At 61.0% G+C, this 27,798-nt stretch overlaps 5 protein-coding genes across 5 annotated transcripts; 2 read left to right on the top strand and 3 right to left on the bottom strand.

The window, feature by feature from the left end:
* Positions 1-1,970: 1,970 nt before the first annotated feature.
* On the bottom strand, positions 1,971-4,457 carry B4GALT7 (beta-1,4-galactosyltransferase 7). The gene is made up of 6 exons (XM_066329353.1): positions 4,343-4,457; positions 3,886-4,239; positions 3,163-3,388; positions 2,858-2,941; positions 2,596-2,700; positions 1,971-2,435 (listed from the first exon to the last, which is right to left on the bottom strand). The coding sequence occupies exons 1-6, from the start codon at positions 4,387-4,389 to the stop codon at positions 2,280-2,282; spliced, it is 972 nt and encodes a 323-aa protein (XP_066185450.1). The 5' UTR covers positions 4,390-4,457; the 3' UTR covers positions 1,971-2,279.
* A 562-nt stretch (positions 4,458-5,019) lies between these two features.
* Positions 5,020-8,854, bottom strand: LMAN2 (lectin, mannose binding 2). Its single transcript, XM_066329352.1, has 8 exons — positions 8,679-8,854; positions 8,480-8,598; positions 8,279-8,396; positions 7,947-8,026; positions 6,658-6,819; positions 5,930-6,044; positions 5,414-5,533; positions 5,020-5,269 (listed from the first exon to the last, which is right to left on the bottom strand). The coding sequence occupies exons 1-8, from the start codon at positions 8,818-8,820 to the stop codon at positions 5,109-5,111; spliced, it is 1,017 nt and encodes a 338-aa protein (XP_066185449.1). The 5' UTR covers positions 8,821-8,854; the 3' UTR covers positions 5,020-5,108.
* Positions 8,855-10,136: 1,282 nt separating this feature from the next.
* On the bottom strand, positions 10,137-12,372 carry LOC136367596 (ADP-ribosylation factor-like protein 3). Its single transcript, XM_066329360.1, is given in 7 exon segments — positions 10,137-10,184; positions 10,263-10,448; positions 11,192-11,242; positions 11,355-11,471; positions 11,561-11,761; positions 12,074-12,142; positions 12,144-12,372. Coding segments are annotated over 7 exon segments (774 nt in total). The 5' UTR covers positions 12,246-12,372.
* Positions 12,373-13,986: 1,614 nt separating this feature from the next.
* Positions 13,987-21,924, top strand: RGS14 (regulator of G protein signaling 14). Its single transcript, XM_066329345.1, is given in 16 exon segments — positions 13,987-14,028; positions 14,030-14,182; positions 15,531-15,552; positions 16,657-16,811; positions 16,918-17,010; positions 17,515-17,658; positions 17,817-17,966; positions 18,125-18,245; positions 18,332-18,456; positions 18,533-18,736; positions 18,841-18,917; positions 19,017-19,143; positions 19,424-19,505; positions 19,682-19,740; positions 19,957-20,071; positions 20,337-21,924. Coding segments are annotated over 16 exon segments (1,896 nt in total). The 3' UTR covers positions 20,564-21,924.
* A 1,517-nt stretch (positions 21,925-23,441) lies between these two features.
* Positions 23,442-27,565, top strand: SLC34A1 (solute carrier family 34 member 1). The gene is made up of 13 exons (XM_066329362.1): positions 23,442-23,511; positions 23,715-23,834; positions 23,982-24,155; positions 24,522-24,650; positions 24,728-24,871; positions 24,981-25,092; positions 25,185-25,380; positions 25,579-25,674; positions 25,790-25,880; positions 26,107-26,274; positions 26,420-26,536; positions 26,693-26,817; positions 26,922-27,565. The coding sequence occupies exons 2-13, from the start codon at positions 23,729-23,731 to the stop codon at positions 27,474-27,476; spliced, it is 2,013 nt and encodes a 670-aa protein (XP_066185459.1). The 5' UTR covers positions 23,442-23,511; positions 23,715-23,728; the 3' UTR covers positions 27,477-27,565.
* The last annotated feature ends 233 nt before the right edge of the window (positions 27,566-27,798 follow it).

Raw genomic sequence — 27,798 nt, 5'->3', positions numbered from 1 at the left:
CTGCTCCTCTACGAGCACGTCTGCCTGGGATGGCAACTTCCAAAGGGCTCCGGAGCTTGGCCCTGCACAGGTCACTCCGGCAGCCAGGGATGTCACTTTCTCCAGGCGGAGATGCTTCAGCCTCCTCTTGCTTTTTCCCCAGTCCCCCGCTCTCTGCGCACCTCACCCCCAGTGCTCCCCTCTAAGATACTACAGCAATTTCAAGTGCCCACCAGCAAAGAGCTCTGGAACCATCATCCACTTTGTAACAACCTGGCAATAAAAGCCATCTGCTGCTGTGCCTGCTGTGTCAACCCCGCGTGGCCTGACAGTAATTGGGACCCCAGAAGGGGAGTCACAGAGGGGCCTCCAGGGGTCCTCTCTGCCCCTGAGCATTCTGATGTTCTCCTCAGGCTTGCTGAGAGCATGAGAACGCTGGGAGGCTTTCGGCTCGGCTCTGCAGGACGGCAGGCACGGTGTTATCCATCTGTGGAAAGGCAACGGGGAAAATCTCCGTCCCCTCCCGCTGGGCCATTGCCGGTATTCAGCGTGTGGGGGGAGCAGAGCAGAGCGACCCCCGAGTCACATTCAGGGCTATAAAAGGAAGCCGGGTCTCCAGCAGGGCGCCTCTTCCACAAAAGCAACCGGAGGATGAGGGGGCTGCGAGCGGAGCTGAGAAATAGCTGCCAGGCAGCAGGAGAGGAGCCTGGAGCGCTGAGCCAAGTGCGAGGTGCACATATGCTCTCTGTTTCTGCACAGCTACGTCTTTATGAAACCTGCCCCAAATTGTGTCATCTATTTTGAACGGCGCAGAGAAATACTTTGATCTGCCTCCACCAGCCCTGGCTGTGGTTCAGGCACCAGGAAGGGGCTGCCATACAGATGGCTGATCCCAAACCCGTGCCATGGAGAGGCAGGAGGAGTGGGGCTGCTGGGCCAGTATGTCCCTCTGGTTGCCCACAGCAAGGGCATGACTGGTCCTGGGAACACCTGTGGAGAAGTGCACCAGCTGTCCAAGTCCACCAGCACCTTCATGCCAGATACCAGCGCTGCTTTGGAGCCATCAGGCAGGACAGGCCATCAGGAGCTCTTGGACAGCACATCCCCGCATTGCCCCGAGGCTGGGCCTGCTGCTTCCATGATGCAAAACAGATCCTGCACCAATACGTCAATCCCTGCCTCAGAGACAGCCCCCCACAGCCTATCTAAGGGCTCCAGACTCCTCTCCCAGCTGCAGAGCAGCACACAGAGCAGAAGGCACCAGATCCCTCCAGACACTCCATCCCACGGCCCCTACAAGGTACATGACCCCTGCACTTGGCTCTGATGCTTTCTTCCCTCCCTCCCTCCCTCTTCTCTGGAGCTACTCCATCTTTCCGGGATGGCAACAGCTTCTCTCTGGGGATGCAAAGCAACTACTCAGGAAGTGCCAGGCAGGAGATGAGGACAGAAGGGGCCAGGAAACGTGGAGGGCCTGGTGCCAGTGCTAGTGGTAGGGCTGAATGGAGGGGTACTGGCTGTTCAACTGGGTCTGCCCAGCCTGAGGAGGCAGCAGCACCTTATGTGTGCCAAGACCCCAGGGGAGACATCAGATTTTCCAACCCCCCCAGAAAGGCTGAGGCAGCACATGCCACGGAAGGCAGGCAGGGAAAGGAGAGCTTAGCCAGAAGTCTCTCCCTCACCCCAGAGAGGCCCTGGACTAGAAGCACAGCACTGTGGATGCTGGGGCTCGGGCACGGCTCAACCACAACCACTTCCTGCAGTGAAATGACAACAGCCCAGCCCTGGGGGTACCTGGCAGCTGGAAGAGGCACCGTCTTTTTCAGAGCCCATTTCAGACTGGCTTGGCCTCTGAACCAGAGCAGCTCAGAGCTCACCTGTCACACAGAGAGGAGCTGCGGCCAAGCCAGAACAGGTGTGCTGAAGGAAGGTGAAGGGAACAGGAAAATGGAGTAATGCCAGCACAGCCCAGGGCATTCACAACTCACAGGTGTCCTGACAGTTCTTTATTGTCCTCTGAGCTACGTGGCAGCTCAGCCATGTCCAGCACAGGAAAGCCACCTCCTGCACCTGCCCTGGGAGGCAGCACCAGCGCCTGCAGCGATACCAGCGAGTCCCACTCTCAGCCTCTTCTGTTACTTCCAGCAAAGTCCAGTTCTCAGCCTCTTCTGCTCCTCTGTGTCTCGCCAGCACTGCCATGCTCATCCGCTGCAAAACCCCTGCCTGCTCCAGGCAGCTCCACGGCAGCCACGGAGTCTTGGCACCAGCACAGAGCACACGACTGGCACGTGGGGACTGGCTCAGCCAAACGTGCACCAGGGGGTCTCGTCTGTGTCACAGTCCAGCAAGATATTAAGGACAGTGCAAGGGGCTCCTGCCACACTCAGATCTGTCCGTGACTCGATTCGGTACCTCACGTTGTTCAGGCCTCCCTCCCGATCCACCTTGAACTGCTCCTGAGGAAGAGAAAGACTGCTCGGCCCAGGCTGGAAAGGGGAAGCACCCAGTGGCCGGGGAGGGAGGCAGAGCTGGCAGAGGACATGAGCAAGGAGGGCTCAGAGCACGTGGTGGCCACAGCCCAAATCTCCCATGGCTCCCCTTGGCCACAGGTCTCACCTGCTTCTGCGCAGCGATGCGCTTCTGGTCTCTCTTCCTCCAGGCTGGGTCATGCAGGTGCTGGAAGGTCTCGTATCCAGTTGTGATTCCAGAGGGACGACGAACCTGGGAGAAGAGCAGAGCTTCCATAAAGCTACTGGAAAACTCTTGCACCTGCTGGAGTGCCTTCCCCAGACCCCAAACTGAGTAGCCACAGTGGGGGCCAGGTGAAGAGACATAACAAAGGGCAATTTCAAGCCAGGAGGGTGCAGAGACCACTTACCTGGAGACCAGCTCCTTTGATACGTCGATAAAACTCATCGTCCTCCCGTCCCCAGCCCCAGAAGCGGTTAGACATGCCATTGCACTGCAACGAGAGCAGCACCATACCAGCCAAGGTCGAGCACAACTCCACACCCTCAGAGGAGCAGACACCAGCCCAGCCTCTCCTGTCCTGCCCCTCAGCAACTCAGACCACAGGCTCTGTCCCCAAACCATTCCGACTCCTGTCCCCACTTCCCAAGTTCACCATGATAATGTCATCACTCCTGCTCCAAACCATCCAGGACATCCCACCCAGCAGCTCACCAACTCGTAGTGCTGCTTGGTGAGCAGCAGGATGCCACCCACGTAGGTCTTGTAGTGGTAAAGCGGGTGCAGCTCGGGGGATGCCACATGGAAGGGCCCTGCCTCCGGGAAGCTGTAGTCCAGGTGCTCATTGAGGGGCAGGAGATCCACGTCGTGCATGGCGATGTAGTCGGTGTCATTGCCGCTCTCCAGGAAGCCCACGTTGATCAGGGACGCTCTGTTAAACCTGCCACGGCACTGAGGGTTCTCAGTGCCACGCACAGTAGCCACTGTCCCCACACATCCCTCTGCCACAACTGTCAATGCTCAATGTTTGAGCTGTCCCCAAACAGGGACACGTGCAAACACAGCGTTCCATCCTGCACCTGCACCCCGGCTTCTCCCCGCACAGTGAGCTGGGAGTGACAGCATTTCCAAACACCCCGTGACCTGTCCTGGACTTCCAGAATCCCCATAAGTTTGCTGCTGCAGACCTGTGACACTGGGAAGAAAGCTGAAAGAGCCGAGGATAAAGGATTCTATGCTAAGATTCTATTCTTGCTAAGGAAGAAGGAAGCAAACCACCACTTTGTCCATCTCTAAGCTCTAGAATGGGCAGCTCTGGGGAGAGCATCACACACTGCCCCTGCCATCCCACTGCCCTGATCCTCCACTTCTCTGCAGGACGCTCCCAGCACTCACAGAGCTTCGGGAAGGAAGCCCCTCGGCAGAGAGAGACGCTACCTGAAATGATCCACTTGGTTGAGGATGAAGATGTGGTGGCGGATCCTCTTCTTGCCGAGGAAGCGGTGCATGTACGGCACGAAGGCCAGCAGCTCCTCGAAGCGCTCTCGGAAGGGCACCAGCAGCGCCAGCCGGTGCGGGCCCCACGCCGCCTCCTCCTCGGGCGGCTGCGGCGGCGCGGGCGGCGGGCAGGGCTGCCGGGGAACCCCCCGGTGCTGCCCGCCCGGCGACGGCCCCTCGCCCGAGCAGCTGAGCTGCAGCCAGAGCAGAGAAGCGAAGCCCAGCAGCAGCGCCAGCAGGAACAGCGGGAAGGCGGACAGGCGGCCGGGGAAGAGCCGCAGGAGCGGCGGGGACCTGCGGGATGGCGCGGGGTCAGCGCACGGTGGGACCCCCGCCGCCCACACCGCGATAGCATCCCTCCAACCGGTTCCATCCCCCCGGACCCCGCCGGGCTCACCCTCCGCCGCGCAGCCGGAGCGCGTCCCTGCGGCGGGCCGGGCCCATGGCGCCCGCCCGGCCCCGCCGGCCCCGGGACACGCTGGCTGCGCCCGCCGCTCCCCCTTCTCCCCCGGAAACACGGCCCCGCTGTCTTCCGCCGAGGGGGTGGGACGGGGGCGGGACCGGCCGCCGGGGACACCCCCTCCATCCCGCCCCACCGCCAGCCCCTGCCGGGGCTCCTTCGGAAACCGCGGGGACACCCCACCACATCCCCGGCAGGTGCCGGCGAGCACAGATCCCGCCCCTAGTTCCTTTAGGAGCCTCCCAGGATTGCCTCCCTGCACCCCCACCAAGCTGAGTCCCGGTCCCTTCGACCAGCACTTCCCATCCTCGCTCCCAGCAGAGCCCCCCTTCTCTCCCCATCAGACAGAGCCACGGCCACGGATGGTGTCAGTCCTTTAATGCCCCACTCGCAGCCCCCTCCCCTCAGCCCTTCGTGTTCACACCTGCCCCAGGCAGCACAGCAAGTCCCAGCAAGGCGGGGGGAGCTCTGGAAAAACCGGGGAGCAACCTCCAGGCTCCCCCACCACGGCTCCGGGGAGCCGGCGGGTATCACCGCCCTCAGTCCAACCCGCGGGAGGCCAAGGCCCGGGCGGGGGTTACAGCCAAAACAGACAGGTAAGAAAATACTTCTGGTATTTCTCAGAAACAGCATTTAGAAACCACAGGGTTTTTTTTTTTACAGCTCCCCATAAAAAAAGATGGGTTTGGGCACAGGTGCTCCACTAGTAGAAACGTTTGTTCCTCTCCTGGCGTTTCTGGAAGACCACGGCTCCCACCACGGCGCAGACAATGATGCCCAGCAGTGCACAGAGCAGCAGCAGGAACACCTTCCAGCCTGTCAGCGGCCCGCTCCGGAAATTCCCCGTCGGGTCATCCACGTTGTCTGCAAGGTAAAAAACAGCTACAGTGACCAACGGGATCTCAGATCTTGTGGAGTTTTGCCAGGTGCCACACCTTCAGTGCCTTCCAGAGTCCAGGCCTGACATCCCAATCCCCCAGGAAAGGTTTCCAAAGCTCACAGCCTCACCTTTGGGGGATTTAAGGAGGCTGACTCTTGGCTCGATCTTGGTCCAGTCAATGGTCTCATCTTCTACAGGGTGCTCCACCATGAGCTGGAAGAGCTTCATCGAGATAATGTCGTGATTATCTGGGGAACAACCATGAGTGCCAAACACCATCAGAAGCTCTGAGATGTCCACACACTTGGAGCACCCCTCAGACCATCCTCTGCCAGGTCCAGTCTCCTTCCCTCTCAAGCCACCCTCATCCCCAGGTGTCAAACTGCAATCCAAAGATGTTCCTTAGCTCTCAGGTGCCTCCTTTCCCCAGCCATGGGTTCCAAAAGAGTTTAAAGAGCCCAGTGAACAATTCAGAGAAAGGAAGCCATGGAAACTATCCAGTCCATCCAGTGTTACAATCAGAGAATCACAAAATTTTTAGGGTTGGGAAGGGACCTCTGGAAATCTGACTTCCCTGCCAAGAAAGAGTCACCTAATCCAGGCTCCAACCACCATGAGTTCAACGGAGCAAATCCCCCTCTCACCAGAGAGATCTCCAGTGCCAGCAGAAGCACCAAAGAAGTACCCGGTTGGCAGCTGCACCCCTGCGATGTCAATGCAGTTCTTCCATTCATTCTTGTCTTCCACATCAGTCATCACCTGCAAAACCAGGAGAGAGTGACACCAGGAATGTTCAGAATCGTGGGACAGAGTCCAACTGTCACCCTGATTTTTCAGCCTTCTGATGGTTTACATTTCTACTGGAGCTTTCTCATCCATTGTAAAATAAACAAAGAATGATGTTTTGTAAATAATACATTCCTTTCCAGGGGGAAGGACAAATTGATGGACTTTTATGTCGACCAGCGGGGTCAGAGAGGTGTTAATCTCGGCCCTCAATCCCTGATCAAATTCCAAAGGCTATATAAATCGAGATCCTAAAATAAACTTATTTCTTTCTCATCTCACCACCTGAAGGTGTGAGTGTGATCTTTTCATGTCCGTCTGGCAACATCCTGCTCAAGCAGGGCCATCCCAGATCACACAGATTGTATCCAGACGATTCATTATTATCTCCAGTGAGGGACACTCCACACCCTCTCCAGGCAATCACTTTTGTGATAGTGGCAAACACAGAGCCACCATCCCGCCTGGCCCACCTCCTCTGGAGCTGGAGGTACCAGAGAGGCAGTGCCTGAGCCTGGAATACCATCTCCAGCTCCTGGCAGAGCCAGCCCTGCCCCACCTGACAGGCAGGAAGCCCCTGTCTCACCGTGAGGCGGCCGCGGGAGTAGCGCACGGCCAGGAAGGTGTCGTGGTTCTGGTTGCGCAGGTCGGCCGAGCAGCCAGCCAGCTCCGTCCAGCGCCCGTCCTTGCTGTGGTCGTAGGTCAGGGAGCCGTTGTTGACCATGGCCGAGATGTAGGGGAACACACGCTGTGGGGACAGAGAGCAGCTGCCAGGGCTCATGGGGGCACAGCCAGAGGCGCTGTGCCTGCAGGGAGCGCGGTGGGAGCACGGCACAGCTCAGGCACGGAGCACCACGGCTGCTTCTCCACCTAAACCTGCTTCTGAACCAAGCCACAGCTGCCTAAGCAGAGCCAGCCTTTCTGATCTCCCATTTCAAGACCCTCATCCTGTGATTCTGTGGATAAACCCAGCCTGTACTCCATGGCCAGGGCAACCAGGCTGTCCCACACTTGCAGAGTGGCTGGGTAAAAAATCCCAGAATCATTTAGGCTGGAAAAGATACCTAAGAGCATTCAGTCCAACCTGCGACCAATCCCCACCTTGTCAGCTAGCCCTGACTGCAATGTCCAGACATTCCTTGAACACCAGAAGTGTGAGAACAAAGCACAAGACCCAGAACATACAGAAACCTCACATAAGCAGCAAAACTACACACAAGCGGTATGATCAGGGGATTACCTACACCAGAAGAGGACAACTGGAGGCAGGAATTCACCTCCCATGAGCATCAACACAACAGGGAAATGGGTCATTTCCAGGTGCTTTATGACTGAAGTATCAGGGTTTTGATGGTACAAACCCCATAGCACAGTTTTGTTTTCTGACTGTGCCATAATGACATCCACAAACACAGAGCAGAACAGAAGAAAAGAATCTCCAGCCCTCACAGGACTGATCTGTCCTGTGGCCATGAGGAATCCTGGAGCAAAAAGGCAGCCTAGGAGTTTCTTTCATACACACACAGGTTGCAAAGAGAAAATAAGGGCTGAAACATTGTAGAATGAGTATTCAAAGCACAGAGGTCAGGGAATGACACTCAGGACGAGTATTAGCAGGTAGTGCTGGGTGTACACCAGCTCTGTGCCTACTCTCCTGTGCAGAAACATCTGCATAGACAAGAGCAGCACAAGAAAGAGCAAGGAGCTTCTAATGTCCATTAATGTACACAAACTCTTCTCTTTACCAACTCCCATCACAGGAAGAGCAGACCATGCACAACTAAGGGGAGACTTTTCCTTGGATCAGGTGAGAAGCACTTAAAGCAGGAAAGGAACAGCCTGCTGGGCACTGCACAAGCTCCTGGGACTACTCACCTCTGTCGCCTCATCGTTGGGATAGGTATCGAGGAAAATAGCCAGTCCATGGAAGTTGTCCTTGCTGCCAAAGACAGGACCTGGAACAGCGCAGAAGAGTGTAGAGAGAAAGAGACAAAAGGAGATCAGAATTTGTGCTCAGAGAGTTCTGAGCTGTACAAACTGTTCACTGCCAAGCAGGTGGCTGAGGGCACCTGCTGCCCGGGCAGAACACATGGGACACGTCACCCCAGTGTAGTGAAACCAGAGGGGGGAGCTCAGAGGCGCTCCCCGGCCAGCTGCCTTGCGGGACAGGGCCCGTGCGCTGCGGACCAGCCGGTGCCGGCACTGACCTGGCGTCAGGCGTTCCTGCGTGTACCACAGCGCCAGCCCATCCCCGTGCAGATTCTTCTTGCCGGCTCCGTGGATCTTGAAGTGGACGTGGAGCTCCCAGTCCTTGAGGAAGCAGGGCTGTGGGAGAAAGCCCAGCGGCGTCAGGCCATGAGGCGGCAGGGCCGTCCCGAGCCCCCTGCGCGTCCTCCCCGGGCTCTCACCACGCGGTTCCAGATGGAGCCTTCCCGACTGCGCTCGTCGGGCGTCAGGCGGACGTACTGGCTGGTGACCATGGTGCTGCCCTGGAAGTCCCACAACGGCATCGCGGCGGAGCCCGCGCCTGCAAAGGGGCGAACAGAGCGCGGATCAGCCCGGGCCGCTAGCGGGGCGCCCTGCGCGTCCCCCCGGCCCCGCGCTTACCCTGGTACGGCTTCATCAGCGAATGCTCCCGCTTCAGATGCTCGCTGTTGCCATCCGTGAGCTCGGCGGGCACCGGGCGCGGCCCGGCCAGGGCCAACAGCACCGCGGCCGCCGCCACCAGCCCGCCCGCACCCGCCGCCATGCTCCGCTTCCGCCTTCCGGCGCCCCGCCCTCAGCCTCGCCTCGCCACAGCAACAACCAATTAGACACCCGCACTCGCCGTGATCTCGCCCCTAGACTTGAGGGGCATCCCTGCCCACCTATTGCAGGGGAGGAGGGCGGGGCCCCCGGGGCCAGCAGCTCCCGTTGTGCTGCGGGAGGAGGGGGCCGAACGGGCTCCCGGCGTGCGCTACGCGTGCGGGGCGGCGCGGGGTCTGCCGGGAGATGTAGTCCTCCTGCTTTCCTAGGCCGCCTCACGTGCGCGGCTCGTGCCGCCTGGCGGACATGTGACCCGCCTCGACGGGCCCTGGGCATGGGAACGGCCCCGGGATGGGCCGGGGAATGGCCTGGTAATGGCCCCGGGATGGGCCGGGGAATGGCCCGGTAATGGCCCCGGGAACGGCCCCGGGATGGCCCTGGGAACGGCTCCTCGGGCCTCGCCGGGCCGCAGAGCAGCGGCTCAGCAGCGGCGCAGGGCAGGAAGGCCAGGCCGAGGCAGTGTGGAGGTCACAGCAGCTTTATTGAGGGTCGCAGCGCAGCCCCCGCCCCGCTCCCGCAGGTCTCCCCGTCCCTCCGCCACGGCAGCTGTGGTGGCCAGGGAGCGGAATCTGCTAGCCCTCTAGATGGGCTCCTCTAGCCAAGTGATAGCAGCCCCGGGTGGGACACACGGCATGTCCCAAGGGTACAGGGAACCCTCCGTGGCACAGAGCAACCCGCGCTGGCACTGGACAAGGACATCCCTCTGTTGGCGACTGGTCCTGTCTCGTTGCTCGTTCTGTGTGCACATGGGGACTCCAGTGGCCAGCGAGAGATGCTGAACAAAGGCTTTCCCGAGCCAGCCGCCACGGCTGGGGCAGCACCACCCTGCAGGAGCACACGGGGACACTCGGGTGCCTGGCGGTGCAGCCAGCGCCGTGTTGGTGTACCCGGTGTGCCCGGGGCAGTGTGTGGGTCACAGCAGCCCCTGCAGGGTGTGACGGCAGCGTGGATGGACGAGTCCTGGGCAGGGGGACTTCTCATGCTGGGGGTGTGCAAGCCCTCAACACAGTGGGACACGTGCTTCCCTCCAACAGCAGCGAGGCTGCAGGGGAGTCAGGGGGTGTGAGGAGCCCGTGGAAGCTCAGGAGGCAGGGAGAGGGGAAGCCAATTGATTATTGGAAGACTTGGGTGGGGGAATCATCCAAACATGGCAGTCTGAGGCTCAGGGCCCAGCCGAGGCTCAGGGGGAGCCAAGGGACATGGGGGATTGGCCGTGGCGTAGGGACCTGCAGCTCAGTCCCATCTGGCACTTTGCAGCTCTCACTTCTTCCTGTTCATGATCTGGCTGGAAATCCAGTTCATCCCATCCTGGAGGGAAGAAGGATGTGAACACAGGCCCTTGGGCCCTCTCCCAGCTCTGCAGAGCCCACAGGACCCCATGGCTACCTGTACCCCTTCCCCAGACAGGGCTGAGCAGGCCTGGATCTGCCACTCCCGGTCTCGGTAGGTGTGGAGGCTCAGCCCTTCTGCGATTTCGGCTGCGGGTGCTGCAGTCACCAGGTCCTGCTTGTTGGCAAACACCAGCAGTGGGACCCCCGTGAGGGACTCGTCCTCTGTGAGCTCTGCCAGTTCCTGCCAAGAGAGAAGCTTCTCCCAGGGCTGCTGCCCTCCTCCATGGAGCTGCCCAGCATGGGCTGGACACCTCAGCCCTGCAAATGCCTCATGCCTTCTCTCTGGTGCTCATTGCAAATAAGGAAGCTGTGAGGTCTTGACATCCCGAGGGAGAGAAGCTCCCAAAGGGGCTTCACCTCCTGGAGCTCCATCAGCCCAGGAGCCACATGCAGGGCTACTTGTGGATTGAAACCATCCCAGTACTGAGAGCCCTGGGCAAAGGGCAGCTGCAGGAAGCTCCTGGCAGTCCCGAGCTGTCTGGCACACCCACACCACCGTCTGGTGCTGGAACAGCTGGGGCTGGCACTTGGAGTCTCACCTTCTCCTCTCAGAGCTTCATTCCCTGGGTTTGTAATTGAATTTGCTACTCACAAACCTTTGTCTGGCCATATCACTAACCTGATGCTGGGAGGGGTGGGATGAAGGCTGGGGACTGAGGAGTCACTTTCACCAGGGACTGTCACCCTGTGCTGGGCACCCTTGGAGCATCCCAGCTCCGGGGAAGCTGCTGGGCTGTGGAGTGGGGTATCTCTGCCTGCTGAGATGCTGATCGTGATCACAGAGCTCTGGGGACAGCATGGCCCCCCGCAGCACTGCCCCTCAACTGAGAGCAGCTTTGCTTCCCCCCTCATTCCCAAAGAGCTGGTGCCATATAGATCAGAGCCCCAGGACCCCACAGCCACCCCTCACTGGGTCAGTCATACCTGCCCTGTCTCCTCGAAACGCTTCTGGTCGGCACTATCAATGACATAAATCTGTCGTGGGGACAAAAGCGACAGTCAGGGGCTCCTTCTTGCCTGGCTGCACAGCCCTTCTGTGGGGCCCACACAGCACTCACAGGGCTGGGGGATGCTGCCCCACACTCACCAGCAGGTCTGTGCTGCCCAGATACTTCTTCCAGTATGGGCGGATGGAGCGCTGCCCCCCGATATCCCAAACATTCAGCTTCAAACCGTGGGAATGGACGCTCTTGATGTTGAATCCCTGCACGGGGACACAAACCCCGGCATCACCCAAGGGATGGGTGGCACCTGCACCCTCCACCGCTGCCCGTGGCCCCCAGCAGCACCTACCTGTGTGGGGGTGATGGTGCTGACCTCCTCGGAAGCCAGGCGCTTCAGCAGCGTCGTCTTGCCCGCGTTATCCAGCCCCAGCAGGACGATGCGGAGCTCCTGCTCCGGTGAACCCTTCAGCTTCTGGATGACAGAGAGCAGCCCCTGGGGGCAGGGGGTGCTAGGGGAGCTCTGTGGGGTGCTGGGTCGCAGCAGGGCACCCTTATTTGGGAGGGGGCAACTGGGCACACTGTTGGCTTTGGGTACCTTGTGTCTATGGCCCAAGCGAGCACCAAGGCCCAGCTCCCAAGGCGTTCAGGCTTGGGGTGGCCCCACAGCAGATCTGCCCAACCCCAATTCCCCCATTCCCGGGGTGTGCTGTCCCAGCCCTGGGACCACTCCCAGCTCCTGGGCACGCTGAGGGGGCATGCCCCAGGCACAGCCCAGCTCTGTCCGCCCTCCTGGCACCACCACTGAGAGCTGGTGCTGCACACCCTCCCCGGAGCAGGTGGGATGTCCCTGGACCCCGCTTACCTTCTGCACATCACCCATGGTCTGGGAGTCGCTCCGGCCCGCTGCGGCACCGCCTTGGGAGCTGCCGGGGGCTCGTCCCCGGGGCCCGCCGGCGGGTGCGTGACTGGCACACTCCCCGTCCCCGGGGGAGGAAGAGGATTACGGGCTCTGGAATTAGCTGCTGTTCCTCCATTTACCCACAGCATTAAATAATGCCCTCGGCAAATCCTCCAGCCAGCTGTCACCCCGCCGTCGCCTACCCCCCGGATAAATCAGGTCCCCCCGGGCTGGGGCACTGGGGCACAGGGCATCCCTCTCCCCACGGGGCAGGGGTCCCAGCCTGGGGGGGTGCTGTGCCCAGGCACAGGGCTGACACAGCCTCCCACTCTGGGATACCTCACTTCGAGGAAACACCAGCACCCACAAGCTGTCCCCTCGCAGGGTTGCAGGAGAAATTGCTGAGCCTGCCTGAGGCCACGTCAGCGAGTGCCACGGCTCCCCACTGCTGCCCAAAGGAAACCACCAGGCCCTGGAGCAGGTTGAGGGCTGGGTTCTCAGCAGCTGGAGCTTGGGGATGACACAGGACAGGGGTGCAGAGGGGCTCAGACACATTCCCCAGCTGCCCACCATCAGCCCAGGTGGGGTGAGGGGCTCATCTGTTCTCCGTTTGGATTCAGTGCATTAATTTAGCAATGCCTTTTGATTCCTGCATGCTGCAGTTTTGTCCTCAGATCAGGTTTCCCAGCAGAGAGGTTATCTTTGCGGTGAGGACCGTGAGTCACGCACTCTTGGAGAGACATTTTTATTTATAACTCTCGTGGCAAAGCCAAGACAAACAACACAGCCACACTCCAACAAAGCAAAGGGGAGCAGCAGGATCATCCCTCATCCCACTGCTGCTCCATGCAGTGGCAGGGGGCAGAGGGGCAGCCAGAGGTTCCACCCTCTGTTGCCCCCACCCGGAGACCCTGCCAGGGCTGTGGCTGCTTGTGCTGCTCTGCTTTTTTGCCTGCTCGTGGTGGGAAAGCTTCATTTTTTTCTGCATAGATCTGCGCCCAACTTAATGTTAGGGTTCTGCTTTTGATAGGTTAATCACCCACCTTACGTCCCCGTTATTAGCATTTCTCTGAGCGGGTTGCCATGGTGCTCTGCGGTTTATCCTGCGCTGTTAGTTACTGAGATTTCCTAACAAATAACCTAAAATATCCTCCACTGGTTTGTGGTTGCTGATCAACATGGAACCCCGACCTTAGGAGATGGGCAGAACTGCTTAGGCATCAGTTTGGTGACTCCAAGCTGCACGTCCACTGCTCCTCTCTGCCAGGTTCTGCTGGCACCCACAGCACAGGCAGCCCTCCCTGACTGCTGGCCCTGGGGGCCAGCCCCAGACCCTCTGTGACCAGGACAAGAGGCAGTAGGCTGGTGGCAGTGTGTTCAGGGCCTGCTGATGTCCCCCTGTACCCCCCTTCCCTGGGGTGATGCAATGGCTGGGAGAAGCCCCCTCATCCGCCCAGGCTGCGGGGAAGGGGGACAACGAGGTGGTGACCCCAGGGCAACACAGCCGTGCTGGGAATGGAGACTCGGAAGGGTTTGGGAACAGGGATGCAGATGGAGATGTGGTCACGGATGTAGATGTGGATGGAGACAGGGAGAGGGATGTGGATGGAGACAGGGACGCAGATGGGGATGAGATCACGGATGTGGATGCAGATGGGAAATGAATGGGATGGGGAACAGGGATGCGGATGGGGAACAGGGATGCAGATGGGAATGGGATAACGGATGTGGATGCAGATGGAGACAGGGACGGGGATAGGGACGGAGCTGCAGCGGCGCCGCGGCGGCTCCTGGCCCGGAGCTGGAGCCGGTGCCCACCGGGGCGGTGCCCGGCGGCGCAGGGCGGCCCCGCTCCCCCCGCTGCGGTCTCGGTTCCCATGGCGACACTTCCTGTGGGAGCCGAAAGCGGTAGTGTGTTAGTGCCGGGAGCGCCGGGCCGGGCCGGGCCGGGAGAGCCGCGCCGCCGGCCGGGGATGCTGCGGGGCCGCGGGCCGCGCCCGTAGCGCTCCGGGCCAGGCCGAGCCAGGGATGCAGGGCAAGGGCAAACTGCTGGTGGTCCACAACGGGCGCATGGTGAGTGCCCGGGGCGCCGGTCCCCATCCCCCGGGGCGCCGGTCCCCGTCCCGCGGGGCTGCCCCGCCCGGCGGCGCGGCGTGGAGCTCGGTACCGGGCCGGCGGCTGATGTGTGCGATTGCGGAGCGGGCGGGCAGCGGCTGTGGAGAGGATAACGGGCACACAGAGGGATGTGTGGAGTCAGGAAACAGGCAGGCGGGAGGGTGTGGGGCTTCTGGGCAGGAAGGGCCGGATGGGAGTCCAAAGCAGGCGGAGTTGTAGAGGGTTTTTAGGGCAGGCAGCAGTGTGTGGGGCTGGGTAGCAGGCACGTATGGGGCTGGGGTAGTGAGCAGCAGGGGTTGGACAGCATTGTAAGTGGGGATGCGTGGCACTGGGTAAAGGACAAGCGGTGACGGATGGGGATGGGGTCACAGGAGTCGGCAGTGCTGGTGTCTGTGGGGCCGGGTGGCGCAGGCATGGCAGGGCTGTGTGGGTGTGGGCAGCAGGGATGGATGGGGAGGAGCAAGGCGCTGGCAAGAGAGAGGGACGTGGGACCGGAGTAAGAGACACGGCAGAGGAATGTGGGGTGGGGTAGCAGGGAAAGGGAGGGGTGGGATAGTGGGCCTGGGATGGAGACAGTCAGCGGATGTGTGGGGTAGGCTGAGGGGTGTGGGGCTGGCAGGGCCAGCTGGGTCAAAATCATCACTCGAATGTGGGCACCACTTCAGTGTGGCCCCAAGCAGGTGATGAGATTCAGCACCGTGCAGCGAGTGTGGGGCTGGGCTTTGGCTTCGGAGGCTCTGCTCATCTCCCTGCTTGCTGTGGGTCCTTGGGTACTCCATCCCCACGGCTGCTATCTGGGGTGGCCCAGTGGGTGCTGCAGGACACCCTGTCCTGCTGTGCCCTGGGCTGGCAGCACCTGGTCCCTGCTTTTGGGCATCTGTAGCTCCAGGCTCCAAGGAAGGAGGGAACGGGCAGTTTTGCCTGCCTGGGGCTGTGGTTGTCCTTCCTTCCCTTCCCTCCTCCCCTCCTCTTCCTGTGCCGTGGAGGCTGCTTCTCTCCTCCCTTCTTGTTTGGGGTGGTAGGGTTACATCTGATAGCATCTGCCCTTTCTCAATTGCTGGCCTGTCCCTAGGCCATGGAGAGGTAGGAGAAAGGCTGTACCCCCTTTGTAACTCTCCACTCGCTGCCCTGCATAGGAAGTCCTGTGTCCTGCCTCTGCCAAAGGGCAGGTAACACCAAAGCAGAGTTTGCTGACTGTGTCTCTTGCTCTGGGCTCAGACTGGGCTTTCCCTGGTGCTGCTGCCACTCCACCCGGCCAGCAGGTGCCAGGGAGCCGCTCTCACCTCTCTTCTTTCCACTCCCACAGGGCCCGGCCGTGTCGGATGGAGGTAAGGCTGCTCTTTGCCCTGGGACAGGAGGCCAGCATCATCTCCAGGGGAGGGGGAAGCCCACAGGCAGCCTGGTGCCAGGGGCAGGGAGCCAGCAGACAGTGAGGTCCTGTGTCAGCACAGACTGTGCCATGGGCAGGTGGCAGGGCAGGGCTGAGCCCTCTGCCCAGGACTGGCCATGTCCCCCCATCTCTCCTGCATGGCCCCTGGTGCCTGTCCCTCCTTTTGGCTGCTCAGCTGGCACTGTGGGGTGCTGGGGGCTTAGTGGCTTCCTGGGGCAAGGAGAACCTGGGTACCAGCCAGCCCCAGATTCTCTGAGGGAATCTGTCTGTCTGTCTGTCTGTCTAACTGTGCACTGGATATCTCAGATGGTTTATTTAGCTGTCTTGGCCCCAGTTACTCGTGGTTTAGACCACCAGGAGGATAAGTACAGGGAGCCTGGCAAGGGAGCAGCCTGACACACCTCCTCTATTCTGGCCAGCTTTGCCAGGAGAGCACTGCTTCCATACTCTTACCTTCTCTTGCAAATGACCCCCTGCTTCCAGCTACACACCAGTCAAACCAGTTCCAAAGCTGGGGTTGCCCCTGGGAACTTCCATCTTTGTGAATGCACCATGGGTTTCCCCGAAGTGGAGTTTCCTCAGGGCTGAGAGCTGGAAATGACACTTTCTGTGCCCTCCACATGCTGAGTTTGTCCCTCGTCATGACCAGAGGAATAGAGAAAGTGGGTTCAGGGACCTCTGCCCATCTTCCAAGCTTCACTCTGTGTGCCCTCTGTGTCCCGTTCCACTTTGCTTTCCCTGTTGGCTGGGTGCCTTCCCCATGGCTGTCTTACCCCAGGAGATGAGTCAGAGGTGGAGTCATGGTGACACTCAGGGTGGGCACAACTGCCAGCACTGGCAAGGAGAGCTGTCATGCCAGGAGGTGCCAGCTGTGGCATCTGGTGGCTCAATCCTCCAAGGATGCCACTGTAATGCTCCTCATGTTCCCTCCCCAGCACTCACCAGGTCCCATCCAGATGGGGCAGATGGATGGCTGCTGGTGCTGGGGTGGTGACACTGGAGGACAGGGAGACAGCCAGAACTGACCCTTTTTCTCTCTCAGAGTTAAATGCCTCCCGGGCCCGTGGCAGCAACCACAGTGTGAACAGCCTGCCAGGCCCACCAGCCACGTGTGGATCCACACCGGGCTCTGTGGTCAGCTGGGCTGAATCCTTCGAGACGCTGCTGCAGGACCGTGTGGCCGTCACCTACTTCACTGTGAGTGTCACAGCCCAGAGCTCAGCCCCTGCTCCCATCCACTGCTGGACACCAACTGTCCCACAGCCATAGTGCCACTAGACCAGCAGGTCTCTCTGCCCCACAGGAGTTCCTCAAGAAGGAGTTCAGTGCTGAAAACGTCTACTTTTGGCAGGCATGTGAGCGCTTCCAGCAGATCCCGGCCAGTGACACACAGCAGGTAGCAGCTCCATGCAGCTGGGAGGGATGCAGGCAGAGCTGTCCAGCCTGCATGTCCAGGGGTCCTGGCAGACTCCTTTTCTGTGGGGCTGAGCAGGCTGGGGGCTCTTGCAGAAGGAATAAGGAGATGGATGTGATGTCCATCTGAAAAACCACAGCTGGGACTGCCTGTCCTAGAGAGCAGGATGTGCTTCCCCAGCCCAGGACTGCCAGAGGGTGGAGAATGTTTCTGGGGGGAGAAACAAGACCAAGGGCAGAGCTAGACAGGGGATCATGGGGACAGAGCCAGGTGGCTGCAGGGGATGGTTCCTCCCTCAGGCTGTGCCTCTGTGGAGACACTGGTGTGTTGTGCCCAGAGCTTGGTCCTGAAGTCCAGGTATTGACCTGGTCCTGGGGCAGGTCGGTTCTTCAGGGCTCGGGTGTCCCTGTGGGGTGAGCAGGAGGCTCCCCTGGTGTGGTATAGAGGAGGGGGTGCTGGTCTCAGCCTGGCCTCCTGTCCCCTCAGCTGGCCCAGGAGGCACGGCGGATCTACGATGAGTTCCTCTCCAGCCACTCGGTCAGTCCTGTGAACATCGACAAGCAGGCCTGGATTGGGGAGGACATGCTGGCCACCCCTTCCCCCGACATGTTTCGCATCCAGCAGCTCCAGGTATGGGCAGCACCTGAGCTCCACCCAGAGGATCTGACTGTGGAACCACCCCACATGTCACCCAGCATCACTGCTGTCACCATGGGGCTGTGCCATGGGGCAGTGACTAGAGCCTGTAGGTGTCAGGAGTTTTAAGCACACACATCCTTCCTTTCCAGATCTTCAACCTCATGAAGTTTGACAGCTACACACGTTTTGTGAAATCCCCACTGTACCAGGCCTGCCTGAGGGCAGAGAGCCAGGGGCAGCCCCTGCCTGACCTACGGCCCCACTCCCGCAGCAGCAGCCCCCCTCCTGACCTCAGCAAGGTGAGTGAGAGGAAAAGGGGAATGGGAACATGTCCCCATGGTGCTGGGTCCCTTCCCTGCTGCTCAACCCCAGGCTGAGGACAGAAAAGCAGTCAGGGGACCAGGGAAAGGGAAACCTCAGATGTTGCCACGTTGAGATGATGCTCAATTCACCCCAGAAGTCAAAGCTGAAGCTGGGCAAGTCCCTGCCGCTGGGCGTGGAGACGGCGGGCAGTGGTGCCAACCGCAGCCCTCAGCGGTCCTTCAGGAAGGGAGAGCGGCGGGAGCCGTCCTGGGCAGGTGGGTGCTGTGCTGAGCAGGACAGAGGGGCCACGCCACCCTGAGGGGTGTTCACGTCCTCACTACTGTCCCTCTGTCTGTCCTAGAGGGAGGAGAAGGCGGCAGGAGTGCCATGCTGTGGAGGGAATCCCAGGGCTCACTCAACTCCTCAGCCAGCCTGGACCTGGGCTTCTTGTCCTCAGCCAGCACAGCTGCCAGCCCCTGGACAGAGGTGAGTCGGCACCACGCCAATCCCACGGCACCACGCTGCCACTGGCTGGGCTCATCCTGCCACATCCCTCCCTCAGGGCCAACAGAAGAGCCTGGGGGGCAGCGAGGCAGAGCTGCCAGCCAAACCCATGAAGTATTGCTGCGTGTACCTACCTGATGGCACGGCCTCGCTGGCCTCTGTCCGGCCCGGCCACTCCATCCGGGACATGCTGGCAGGGATATGTGAGAAACGTGGCCTCAGCCTCCCCGACATCAAGGTCTACATGGTGGGGAATGAGCAGGTAGGGCAGGTGAGGGGGAGCAGGGTTTCTGCCAGCCAAACCACCCCTGTGCTGGGACTGCGTGCCACTCTGCTGGCTCTCTCCTGATGGTTTGTCTCTTGCAGAAGGCCTTGGTGCTGGACCAGGAGTGCTCCGTGTTGGCAGACCAGGAGGTGAAGCTGGAGAGCAGGATAAGCTTTGAGTGAGTGGGAGCTTTGAGGCTGATGTGCCTCAAACCCAGTCCCCCAGGCAGTCCCGAGTGCTGCTCCTGCCTGCAACAACCTCTTCTCCCCCTCTGCAGCCTGGAAATCTCCTCCCTCAAGAAGACCATCCGCATCTCAGCCAAATCCACCAAGCGCATCCGGGAAGCGCTGCAGCCCATGCTGGGGAAGTACGGCGTCAGCGTGGAGCAGGCGCGGCTGCGGAGGGTGAGGCTCAGGCCTGGGCGGGCACGGCCAGCCCCTGTGGTCTGGGGGGAGTTCTGGGTTTGGGGGCTCATGCCAGGGGCTGTAAGTAGGTGCTGGGGGCAGCCTGTGGGCTCCTAGAATCACTGGGTTTGGGATAGGCCATGACACGCCACTGCGTGCTGGAAGGGACCAGTGGGTGTTGGCTGTGCTGGCCCAGTGGGGTCTGGCCAAGCAGGTCCTCAGCCTGGCTGCCTTTCCCATGCCTTAGTAAGTGTGACACTGGCTGCTGTTCCTGTTGCAGCAAGGTGAGCCAGCCACTCTGGACTTGGAGAAGCTGGTCAGCACAGTGTCTGCTCAGAAACTCGTCTTGGAAACACCAGCAGGTAAAGTGTCCTCCCTCCCAAACCATGTCCCCTCAAGCCACATCACTCTGAAGAGCATTCACAGGGTCAGGCTGTTTTCTGCTGGCCATGGCTGCTGCTCTCTGGGACAGGGTCCATCCTGTCACTGGCTGGGCCAGGATGCTGGACTGGGGCACTGAGCATCACTTTCCTTGCAGATGTGCGAGCAGTGGGGAGCGCAGAGGCTGCTGCTGCCCCCTCTCTGCTCTGGAGTGAGGTGAGCATAAAATCCCACCAGCCCTGGTCAGAGATGCCCTCACGGCTGCTGTCATCATCCACAGGGAAGCTGGGCCCTGCTGTGGCCCCAGCACATACCATGGGGCTGGGCGTGGGTGCCAAGGCAAGAACCAGGCTGTGGGAGGGTGATGGGGACACAGGCCAGAGGAGTGCTGCCTCTTTGCCCCGTGGCTGAGGCCTGGGCTGCTCATTGCAGGAGGGAAGCCCAACAGGAGCAGAGCCTGACACGCGGTGGGAGCTGCCCTCCTCCTTCTCCAGGCCACAGTCTTCAGCTGCCATGAACCTCAACCGCCGCACCTATGACCTGGAAGGTGAGACCTGGCATGTCTGAATCCTGAGGGGTTGGGGCAAAACACAGGCCAAGGGATGCAGAGCCCCTGGTGTGCTGGGGATGGGTGCAGGGTCCCGTGAAGCTGGGAATGAGCTATGGGGTCTTGGGGTCTGGCAGGGAGCAGGGAGAAGGTGCAGGTGCTGTACCTGGGACGTGTTCAGGGTCATATCAGGTGGAGAGGGCAGCCGAGGTGCTAGGACAAAGCCCCAGTGCCTGGCTCAGGTGCATGATCTGCATTTCCCCAGGGCTGGTGGAGCTGCTGAACCGTGCCCAGAGCTGCCGGGCCAACGACCAGCGTGGGCTGCTCTCCAAGGAGGACCTGGTCCTGCCTGACTTCCTCCAGCTCCCCGTGCGGGACGACAGTGCCTCTGAGGGGTCAGATCAGCCCAGTGTCCCTCAGGCTGGCTCTGAGGGAAGCAGCTGCCCTCAGGAGGAGCCTTCCTCTCAGCCTTCGTTTGACCACAAGCTCTGATGAGTCCTGCTGCACGTCCACACCCGGCGCGTGGCACCCCCAGGCCATGCCAGGGTTCAAGAGGGGCCCGACAGCCCCTGCCCTGCACCGCTGACACTGCCCGGACTGCAGATCCATCCACGTCCTGTCCCAAACTGTCGTGTCGTGTCGCTGTGAGTGGCTGAGCAGCTGCCATGCCCCTCTGTGGGGCCACACCCCGGTGCACATCAAGGGAGTCCTGTACATAGTTTGAACCCTCGTTGCAAAGCACTTTGCAACATCCCGTGCATGCCTGGCACTGTCCTGCCCAGTGCCTCTGCCTGCAGCAGAGCTGCCTGCCCAGCACATCCTGCCTGTGTCGGGCTGACACACCCCCACTCACTGTTTGGGTGGGAAAAGCTCCCTTCCAACTGAAGGGTGTGCAGGATAGACAGGGTGGGTGGGGAGGAAAGGCAGGCTGCAGTGCTGAACTCTGGTGCTGTGAGCAGGCAAGGTCAGGAGAACATGTGCCTGGAGCTCAGAGCCAGATCCAGTCCCTGGCCCCGTGGGAACAGGGCTGCCCTGTTGTTGATTTGCAAGTCCACCCTTCCTGGGGAGGGTGAGCAGGGCCCTGCCGGGCTGTGCCCCAGGCAGGTTGTTACGTCTGCATTGCGTGAGCGTGGCCTGATCCTGCCACAGCAGCACTGCTTGGAGCAGGGCACATGGTTCCTGCCCCGGGCAGACAGAGGCAGAGCCAGCAGATGGTGCCAAAAAAGCCTTCCTCCTCCCCGCCGGAGATCCTGCGCGGGCAGCTGCTGAGGGACATGCAGGAGCAAATCCCCATATCCCCCCTACCCCATCCCCACTGGGGCTGTGGGTGCTCAGCCTTCCAGGACAGCTCTGCTTGGTGCCAGAAGAATGCAGCATCCCTGGGTGCTGAGTGTCTCAGCCTCTGGTGTGCAGGTCCCCAGCGTGTGCTCAGCCTGTCATTCCTGCCAGTGGCTGTGCTGGGCTGTAGCCTTGAGCCTCAGTCTGCCAGTCCTGGCTGTGTGCTGCTGGTCCCCATGCCCAGCAGCTCAGTGTCCCCAGAGGTCCCAGACAGAATCTGTGATGGAGACATTCCCTCAACAGCAGCCAAGAGATCCCTCCACAGTCCATATGTGCCAGAGCCCTTCCTGGCTGTGCCTTGGGTAACCACTCCATCACCACTGCCTGGCCAGAGGCAGAGGGGTGGCCCAGGGCCTCCAGGCTTGCCCAGAGATGGGGGCATGTCCACCCAGCCCTATGCTGTCACAGCCAGCTGCAGCCCCGTGGCCTTAGTCAGAGCCCCACTGTGTCTCTGTGATGCTGCTCAGTTCTGTCTGTGGTGTGGAACCAGGGGAAATAAAGAGCAGTTGCCTGGATGTGCCTCTCTTTCCTTCATCATCAAGGCTGGATGATGCTTCTCCCAGCAGCAATGTCCCCTCAACCCCACGGAGTCTTCTTAGGGCCATAGCAGAGCTGGGAGCCCTTGGTTCCAGTGCCACCTTGACTGGCAGCAAGGGGCAGTGCCAGGAGCTTGTTTTCCCAGCACTGCTGACGGAGTAGGGGAAGCTGCAGGGCCGGCATGGCCGAGGACTTCAGCCCCGACCCTGTCAATGAGTGACAGCCAGAGCTGCCAGGGCCTCACTGGGTTAATGATTGTGAGGGCAGCTGGCCAAGAGCCCCTGGGCACGGGGCAAGTGCGGACACCAGCCTCCTGCGCACCCCCAGACAGAAGGGTGCAGAGGCAGGACGTGTCCCCTGCTGTGGCACCTCCTGGGCACTCAGCTCCATCAGTCTGTGACTCAGTGGAGGTGGCTCAGTGATGCTCCAGCATCAGCACAGGTGCCCCCGGGCTGTCCCTGAATGCCCTGGAGTACCCAAAGGATCTTCCCTTGTTCTTCCCATACATTGGCACCTGGCTTGTCATGGTGATGGGTTCTGGCAGTGCTTAATCCTGGGGAAATGGAGATGTGGCAACTGAACACCTCCCACAGGCACAGGGCTGGAGGAGCCTTTGGCCACTGTCTCTCTCCTGGACAGTTGTGGACATAAGTTTGCTGGGTGTCCTGTGGGTGGATGGAAACTTGGCTGGAGGTGTGTAGGCAGCAGGTAATGATAAACAGGGCTGAGGAGGTGGTGACAGCAGCGCTGGCCTCGCTCTTCTCCTGCCCACTCATTGCACGTGCTGGGGAGATGTGGTGCCAGGGAGATGCAGGCTCTGCCCCACACAGCCCTCTCAGCACTGCTGGCTGCCCCACACTGAGCTGCTGGCACAGACAGAGCCTGGCTGCATGCCACCATCTCCACCAGTGGCAGGACATGAGGATCACACTGGTGTTGGCATCACCCATCTCCAATGCCCTGGGAGTGAGGACATTGTGCCCTGGGCAGAGCTGAGGGCACAATGAGGGTACATCACCTCATGGCTGATGCTATGATGACACAGAGGGCGCTGGATATGTGCATGGCCTCACCTCTGGTTTGTGATGCCCCAGCAGCACCAGCACCAAGCCCTTCTCCTCCTCCTCCTCATCTTCCTCTCGTGCAGTGGATGAACCACCTGGTACCAGATGATGGAGAGCTGAGGCTCCTGCAGCATCAGCTCTCGGGCACTGTGTTCCAGCAGTGCCCTGGCTCTGCTCATCTCCGCAGCGGCTGCAGCTCACGCAGACCCCGGGCCGGCGGGGCGGGGGCGCCGGGGGCGCGGTACCCCGGGGGCACGTGCTTCATCCTGCCCCGGGGCCGCAGCTGACAGCGGGGATGTGGCGGAGGTTACCCATTAACTGCAGGAATTTCTGGGGAGGAGATGAGCAGCGAGCGGAGGTGAGGGGCAACACGGGGCTCCTTAGACTTTGCTCTTGGCATGTGTATAAAGGGCCGTGGTGCCCCACAGGCCACTTCGCCGGAGGGACGCGTGGATGTGGCATGTGGAAGTGGCACTGCCCTGAGTATCCGGCCAGCCCCAGGTGAGCTGGGCCCTGGGCAGGAGGAGTCCCAGGAATGCCTACCTTTTGGGAGCTTGCTGGGGTGGCACAGCAGCAGCTGGTGGTCCAGGGGACCAACAGATGGTGGGATGGTGCTCCTCAGTGGTGCCAGCGCTGCAGGGATTTGGGGGGACGTGGCAGTCGGTGCAGCACAGCTGTGGTGACATGCGGCCACCTCTGCTCAGCCTCAGCAGGAGCGATGCTGCCCTACCGAACGGAGAGCCCAGTCCTGCCCGGCCGCTGCCCAGTGCGAGCAGGAAGGATTGTGCCCGGGCCACAGTTTGCCTACTGCCCCAGCCCTCCAGGTAGGTGCCCCCAGCCCTCCTCCTCCTCTTCCTCGCCTGGCTTAGCTCTGCTTCTGGCCAGACCCTGGCCCAGGCACTGCTGGGCTCTCCTCTGCAGGGAGCGACCTGCAAGGACAGGGCTGTAACATAGGTGGCCTCTCTTCCCAGCTCTGCACCGGCTGCCCGGCACCCACAGCTGTGCCTTCACCGTCAGCGCTGTGCCCTGCCCTGACCATGGCTTCTCCTGCCCCGGCTCCCCGGGGCACCTGCGCGAGGGCCGGGAGCGGGACACGCTGTCCTGGCCGAGGCGCTGCCTGGGCTTGGACGACCTGCAGAGGCCAGGTGAAACCCTACCGGTGCTGGGGGTCCCACAGCACCTGGGGAACACCCTAGAGATCTGACAGAGGCACCTGGGGCACTTGGGGTGCCAGGACTATGGAGTGGCAGGGTGGGAGGGGAGTGCCAGTGGAGAGACGCTCAGTGTCCTGAGATGATGTGGGAAGAGCTGAGGGACAATGGGGCAGCTGGCACAAGGCACTGCAGGGTGGGAGGAGATGGAGGGGACACTGGGACAGGTGGCATAGCTAGGGACATAAGCCCTGTGCTGCCAGGAGTCATGAGAATGCCATAAGGCTGTAGGAGCCTGGGGAGCCAATGCCATGCCACATGCCATAGCAGGATTTTAACACTCTCTCTTGTCTTGCACAGAGCTCGGGTGCTGGGCCAGGGTCCAGTCCTTCTGTGTCTCCCTTCTAAAGGTGCCCCTGATGTTTGGGTTCCTGTACCTCTTTGTGTGCTCTCTGGACGTGCTCAGCTCTGCCTTCCAGCTGGCTGGAGGTAGTAGGGTGGCAGGGATGCCTGGGAACCTGGTGGCACTGGCAGTGCCAGCAGCCTGCGCTCACATTCTCTTACAGGCAAGGTGGCGGGGGACATCTTCAAGGACAATGCCATCCTCTCCAATCCAGTGGCTGGGTTGGTGGTGGGCATCCTAGTGACCGTGCTGGTGCAGAGCTCCTCCACCTCCACTTCCATCGTTGTCAGCATGGTCTCCTCAGGGTGTGAGTTTGCCCATGAGGCTCGTGGGAACGTGAAGCTGATGGAGAGGATGGCTGGATGGGGTCACCCTTAGCTGGGCCATGTAAGGCTAGCAGGTCTCTCTGTCCCCAGTGCTGGAGGTGCGCTCTGCCATCCCCATCATCATGGGCTCCAACATTGGCACCTCGGTCACCAACACCATAGTGGCCCTCATGCAGGCTGGTGACCGCAGTGAGTTCAAACGGTGAGAGCTGGATGTGTCACAGGGCACTTCTGGGGCTGGGGGCTGCTCTTCAGGACCACCTCATGACCAACAGGCTCCTTCATTCTGCACAGGGCCTTTGCCGGTGCCACGGTGCACGACTGCTTCAACTGGCTGTCAGTGCTGGTGCTGCTGCCACTGGAGGTGGTGAGTGGGTACCTGCACCATGTCACCCGCCTGGTTGTGGCCACCTTCAACATCCGCAGTGGCAAAGATGCCCCCAACCTGCTGAAGATCATCACAGAGCCCTTCACCAAGCTCATCATCCAGGTCTCCTCAGCTGTTTTGTTTGCCAGTGTAGTATGCCCCTGGCTGGGGGTGATGTCTCCAGCACTAGTGTCCCTTTGATGGTGGTTGCATCCAAGTGTCCCCAGGCTGGCAGTGGAGTCCCCATGCCAGTGAAGATGTCCCCAGCCTGTGGGTGCTGTTAGCCCCCAGGTGCCCTCTCCAACACGTGTGTTGTTGCAGCTGGACAAGTCTGTGATCACGGGCATCGCGACAGGGGACGAGAGCCTGCGCAACCGGAGCCTCATCCGCGTCTGGTGTGGCCCTGCACCCTCACAGGTGAGGGGCCCATGGCCCTGCTGGGGCCACCAAACAATCACACAGAGGATGGGTGGTGGGCAAAGGCTGACTGAGGACACTGTGGAGCCAGCTGTAGCCAACCTTCTCCCCACAGGTGGGGCTTGGGACGCCCCCCAACTGCACATCCCCCGGTCACTGCAGCACTAAGGGCATCGAGGTCCTCCACAACGTCACCAGGCAGAAGTGTGAGTAGGTGTGGAGGGCTTGGGCAGGGCTGGGGCACAGGGCATGAGGCTGGGAAGGTGCAAGTGGGACTGGGAGTTGTATATGCGATGGAAAAGTGCTGGAGTCATGGTGTGGGGCAGAGCTGGGAGATGTGCTGGGGTCCAAGTGCAGGAGTGTTTGTGGGGGCAAGTTTGTGAGCAGGGCCGGGCCAGCCCCAGCCCCTTGCCCAGTCATGCTGTGGGGCAGGTAAGCACCTCTTCACCGACACACCACTGCCTGACCTGGCCGTGGGGCTGGTGCTGCTGGCCGGGTCCCTTGTCGTGCTCTGCACCTGCCTCATCCTCCTGGTCAAACTCCTCAACTCCCTGCTCAAGGGGCAGGTGGCCAAAGCCATCCAGAAGGTCATCAACACTGGTGAGTAGGATGGGGACCACATGTCACATGGCCGCCCATTCCCATCTCCACCTGCCATCCTCAGACCTGTCCCCTGACCCCCAACCCTGATGTGTCCATGCCCATGTCTCTGTTTGTGTCCATGCCTGTGCCCATGCCATGGCAGACCTCCCACACCCGCTCAGCTGGCTCACCGGGTACTTCGCCATGGTGGTGGGTGCTGGGATGACCTTTGTGGTGCAGAGTAGCTCTGTCTTCACCTCGGCCATCACACCCCTGATCGGTGAGTCCCAGCCATTCCTCATCCCCTGCCATGTGCCATCCCCTGGCCTGTGGGTGCTAAAGCACTCAGAGGGACGAAAGGAGCTGTGCCTCCTTCGGAGAGCATGGGGATGGCACTGCCAGGAGCAATGGGATGGATGGGGTGCCTCTCACACAGGCCTGGGAGTGATCAGCATTGAGCGTGCCTACCCACTGACCCTGGGCTCAAACATTGGCACCACCACCACTGCCATCCTGGCTGCCCTGGCCAGCCCAGGGGACAAGCTGGCCAGCTCCTTCCAGGTACAGTCAGCCCAGGGCATGGCTGGGCTGCATGGGGTCACGGGGCAGGGCAGGAGCTGGGGGACGCCCACGTGCCCGGCCTGAGGGAGATGCCATCCTTGCAGATTGCTCTGTGCCACTTCTTCTTCAACATCTCGGGCATCCTGCTGTGGTACCCGCTGCCCTTCACCCGCCTGCCCATCCGCATGGCCAAGGCGCTGGGCGAGCGCACGGCCAAGTACCGCTGGTTTGCCGTGCTGTACCTCATCACCTGCTTCCTCCTGCTGCCCTCCCTCGTCTTCGGCATCTCCATGGCGGGCTGGCGGGTGCTGGTGGGGGTGGGCGCGCCATTCCTCAGCCTCCTCTTCTTCGTGGGGCTGGTGAACGTGCTGCAGGCACACAGCCCCGGGCGCCTGCCCAAGTGGCTGCAGACCTGGGACTTCCTCCCCGCCTGGATGCACTCGCTGCAGCCCCTGGACCGTGTCATCACCCAGGCCACCCTGTGCTGCACCGACCGCTGCCGCAGCCCCGAGGGCTGGGGGGAGCACGAGGGCTCTTCCCGCGACAAGGCCAGGCTGGGGCTGGACAACGGTGCCATCTCCTACCCCGAGGATATGTCCAGCCCCACCGTGCTGGTGGGATCCCCTCGGCAGCTCCCGCACGGTGCCACACGGCTGTAGCTGGCAATGCACACCCAGGCTGCTGCTCCTGTGGCCGCTGGTGCCCACCGTCCCTGCTCAGCTGGTGTCTAATAAAGGGGGAGCACCCATGCGTGTCTCTTTACCCCGTGTGCCTCTTTGGGTTCTCCCTCTGCAAATCCTGCTGCGACAGGCACCCACACCCACCATGCTCCCCATTTCCCACACACCACCACCGCTCAGCCCAGCTGGTGCTGGGAACACACCAAACACTCAGCTCCTGCTTTGGGGCACGTGGTGATGATGCCAGAGGTCTGTAGCCACTTGTACTGAGCAGTCACAGCATCATCTTCTCCCACCCTCA

The sequence above is a fragment of the Sylvia atricapilla genome, chromosome 14 (assembly GCF_009819655.1).
Source record: "Sylvia atricapilla isolate bSylAtr1 chromosome 14, bSylAtr1.pri, whole genome shotgun sequence".
Lineage (NCBI taxonomy): Eukaryota > Metazoa > Chordata > Aves > Passeriformes > Sylviidae > Sylvia > Sylvia atricapilla.
This window is presented reverse-complemented; position numbering and strand designations above follow the sequence as displayed.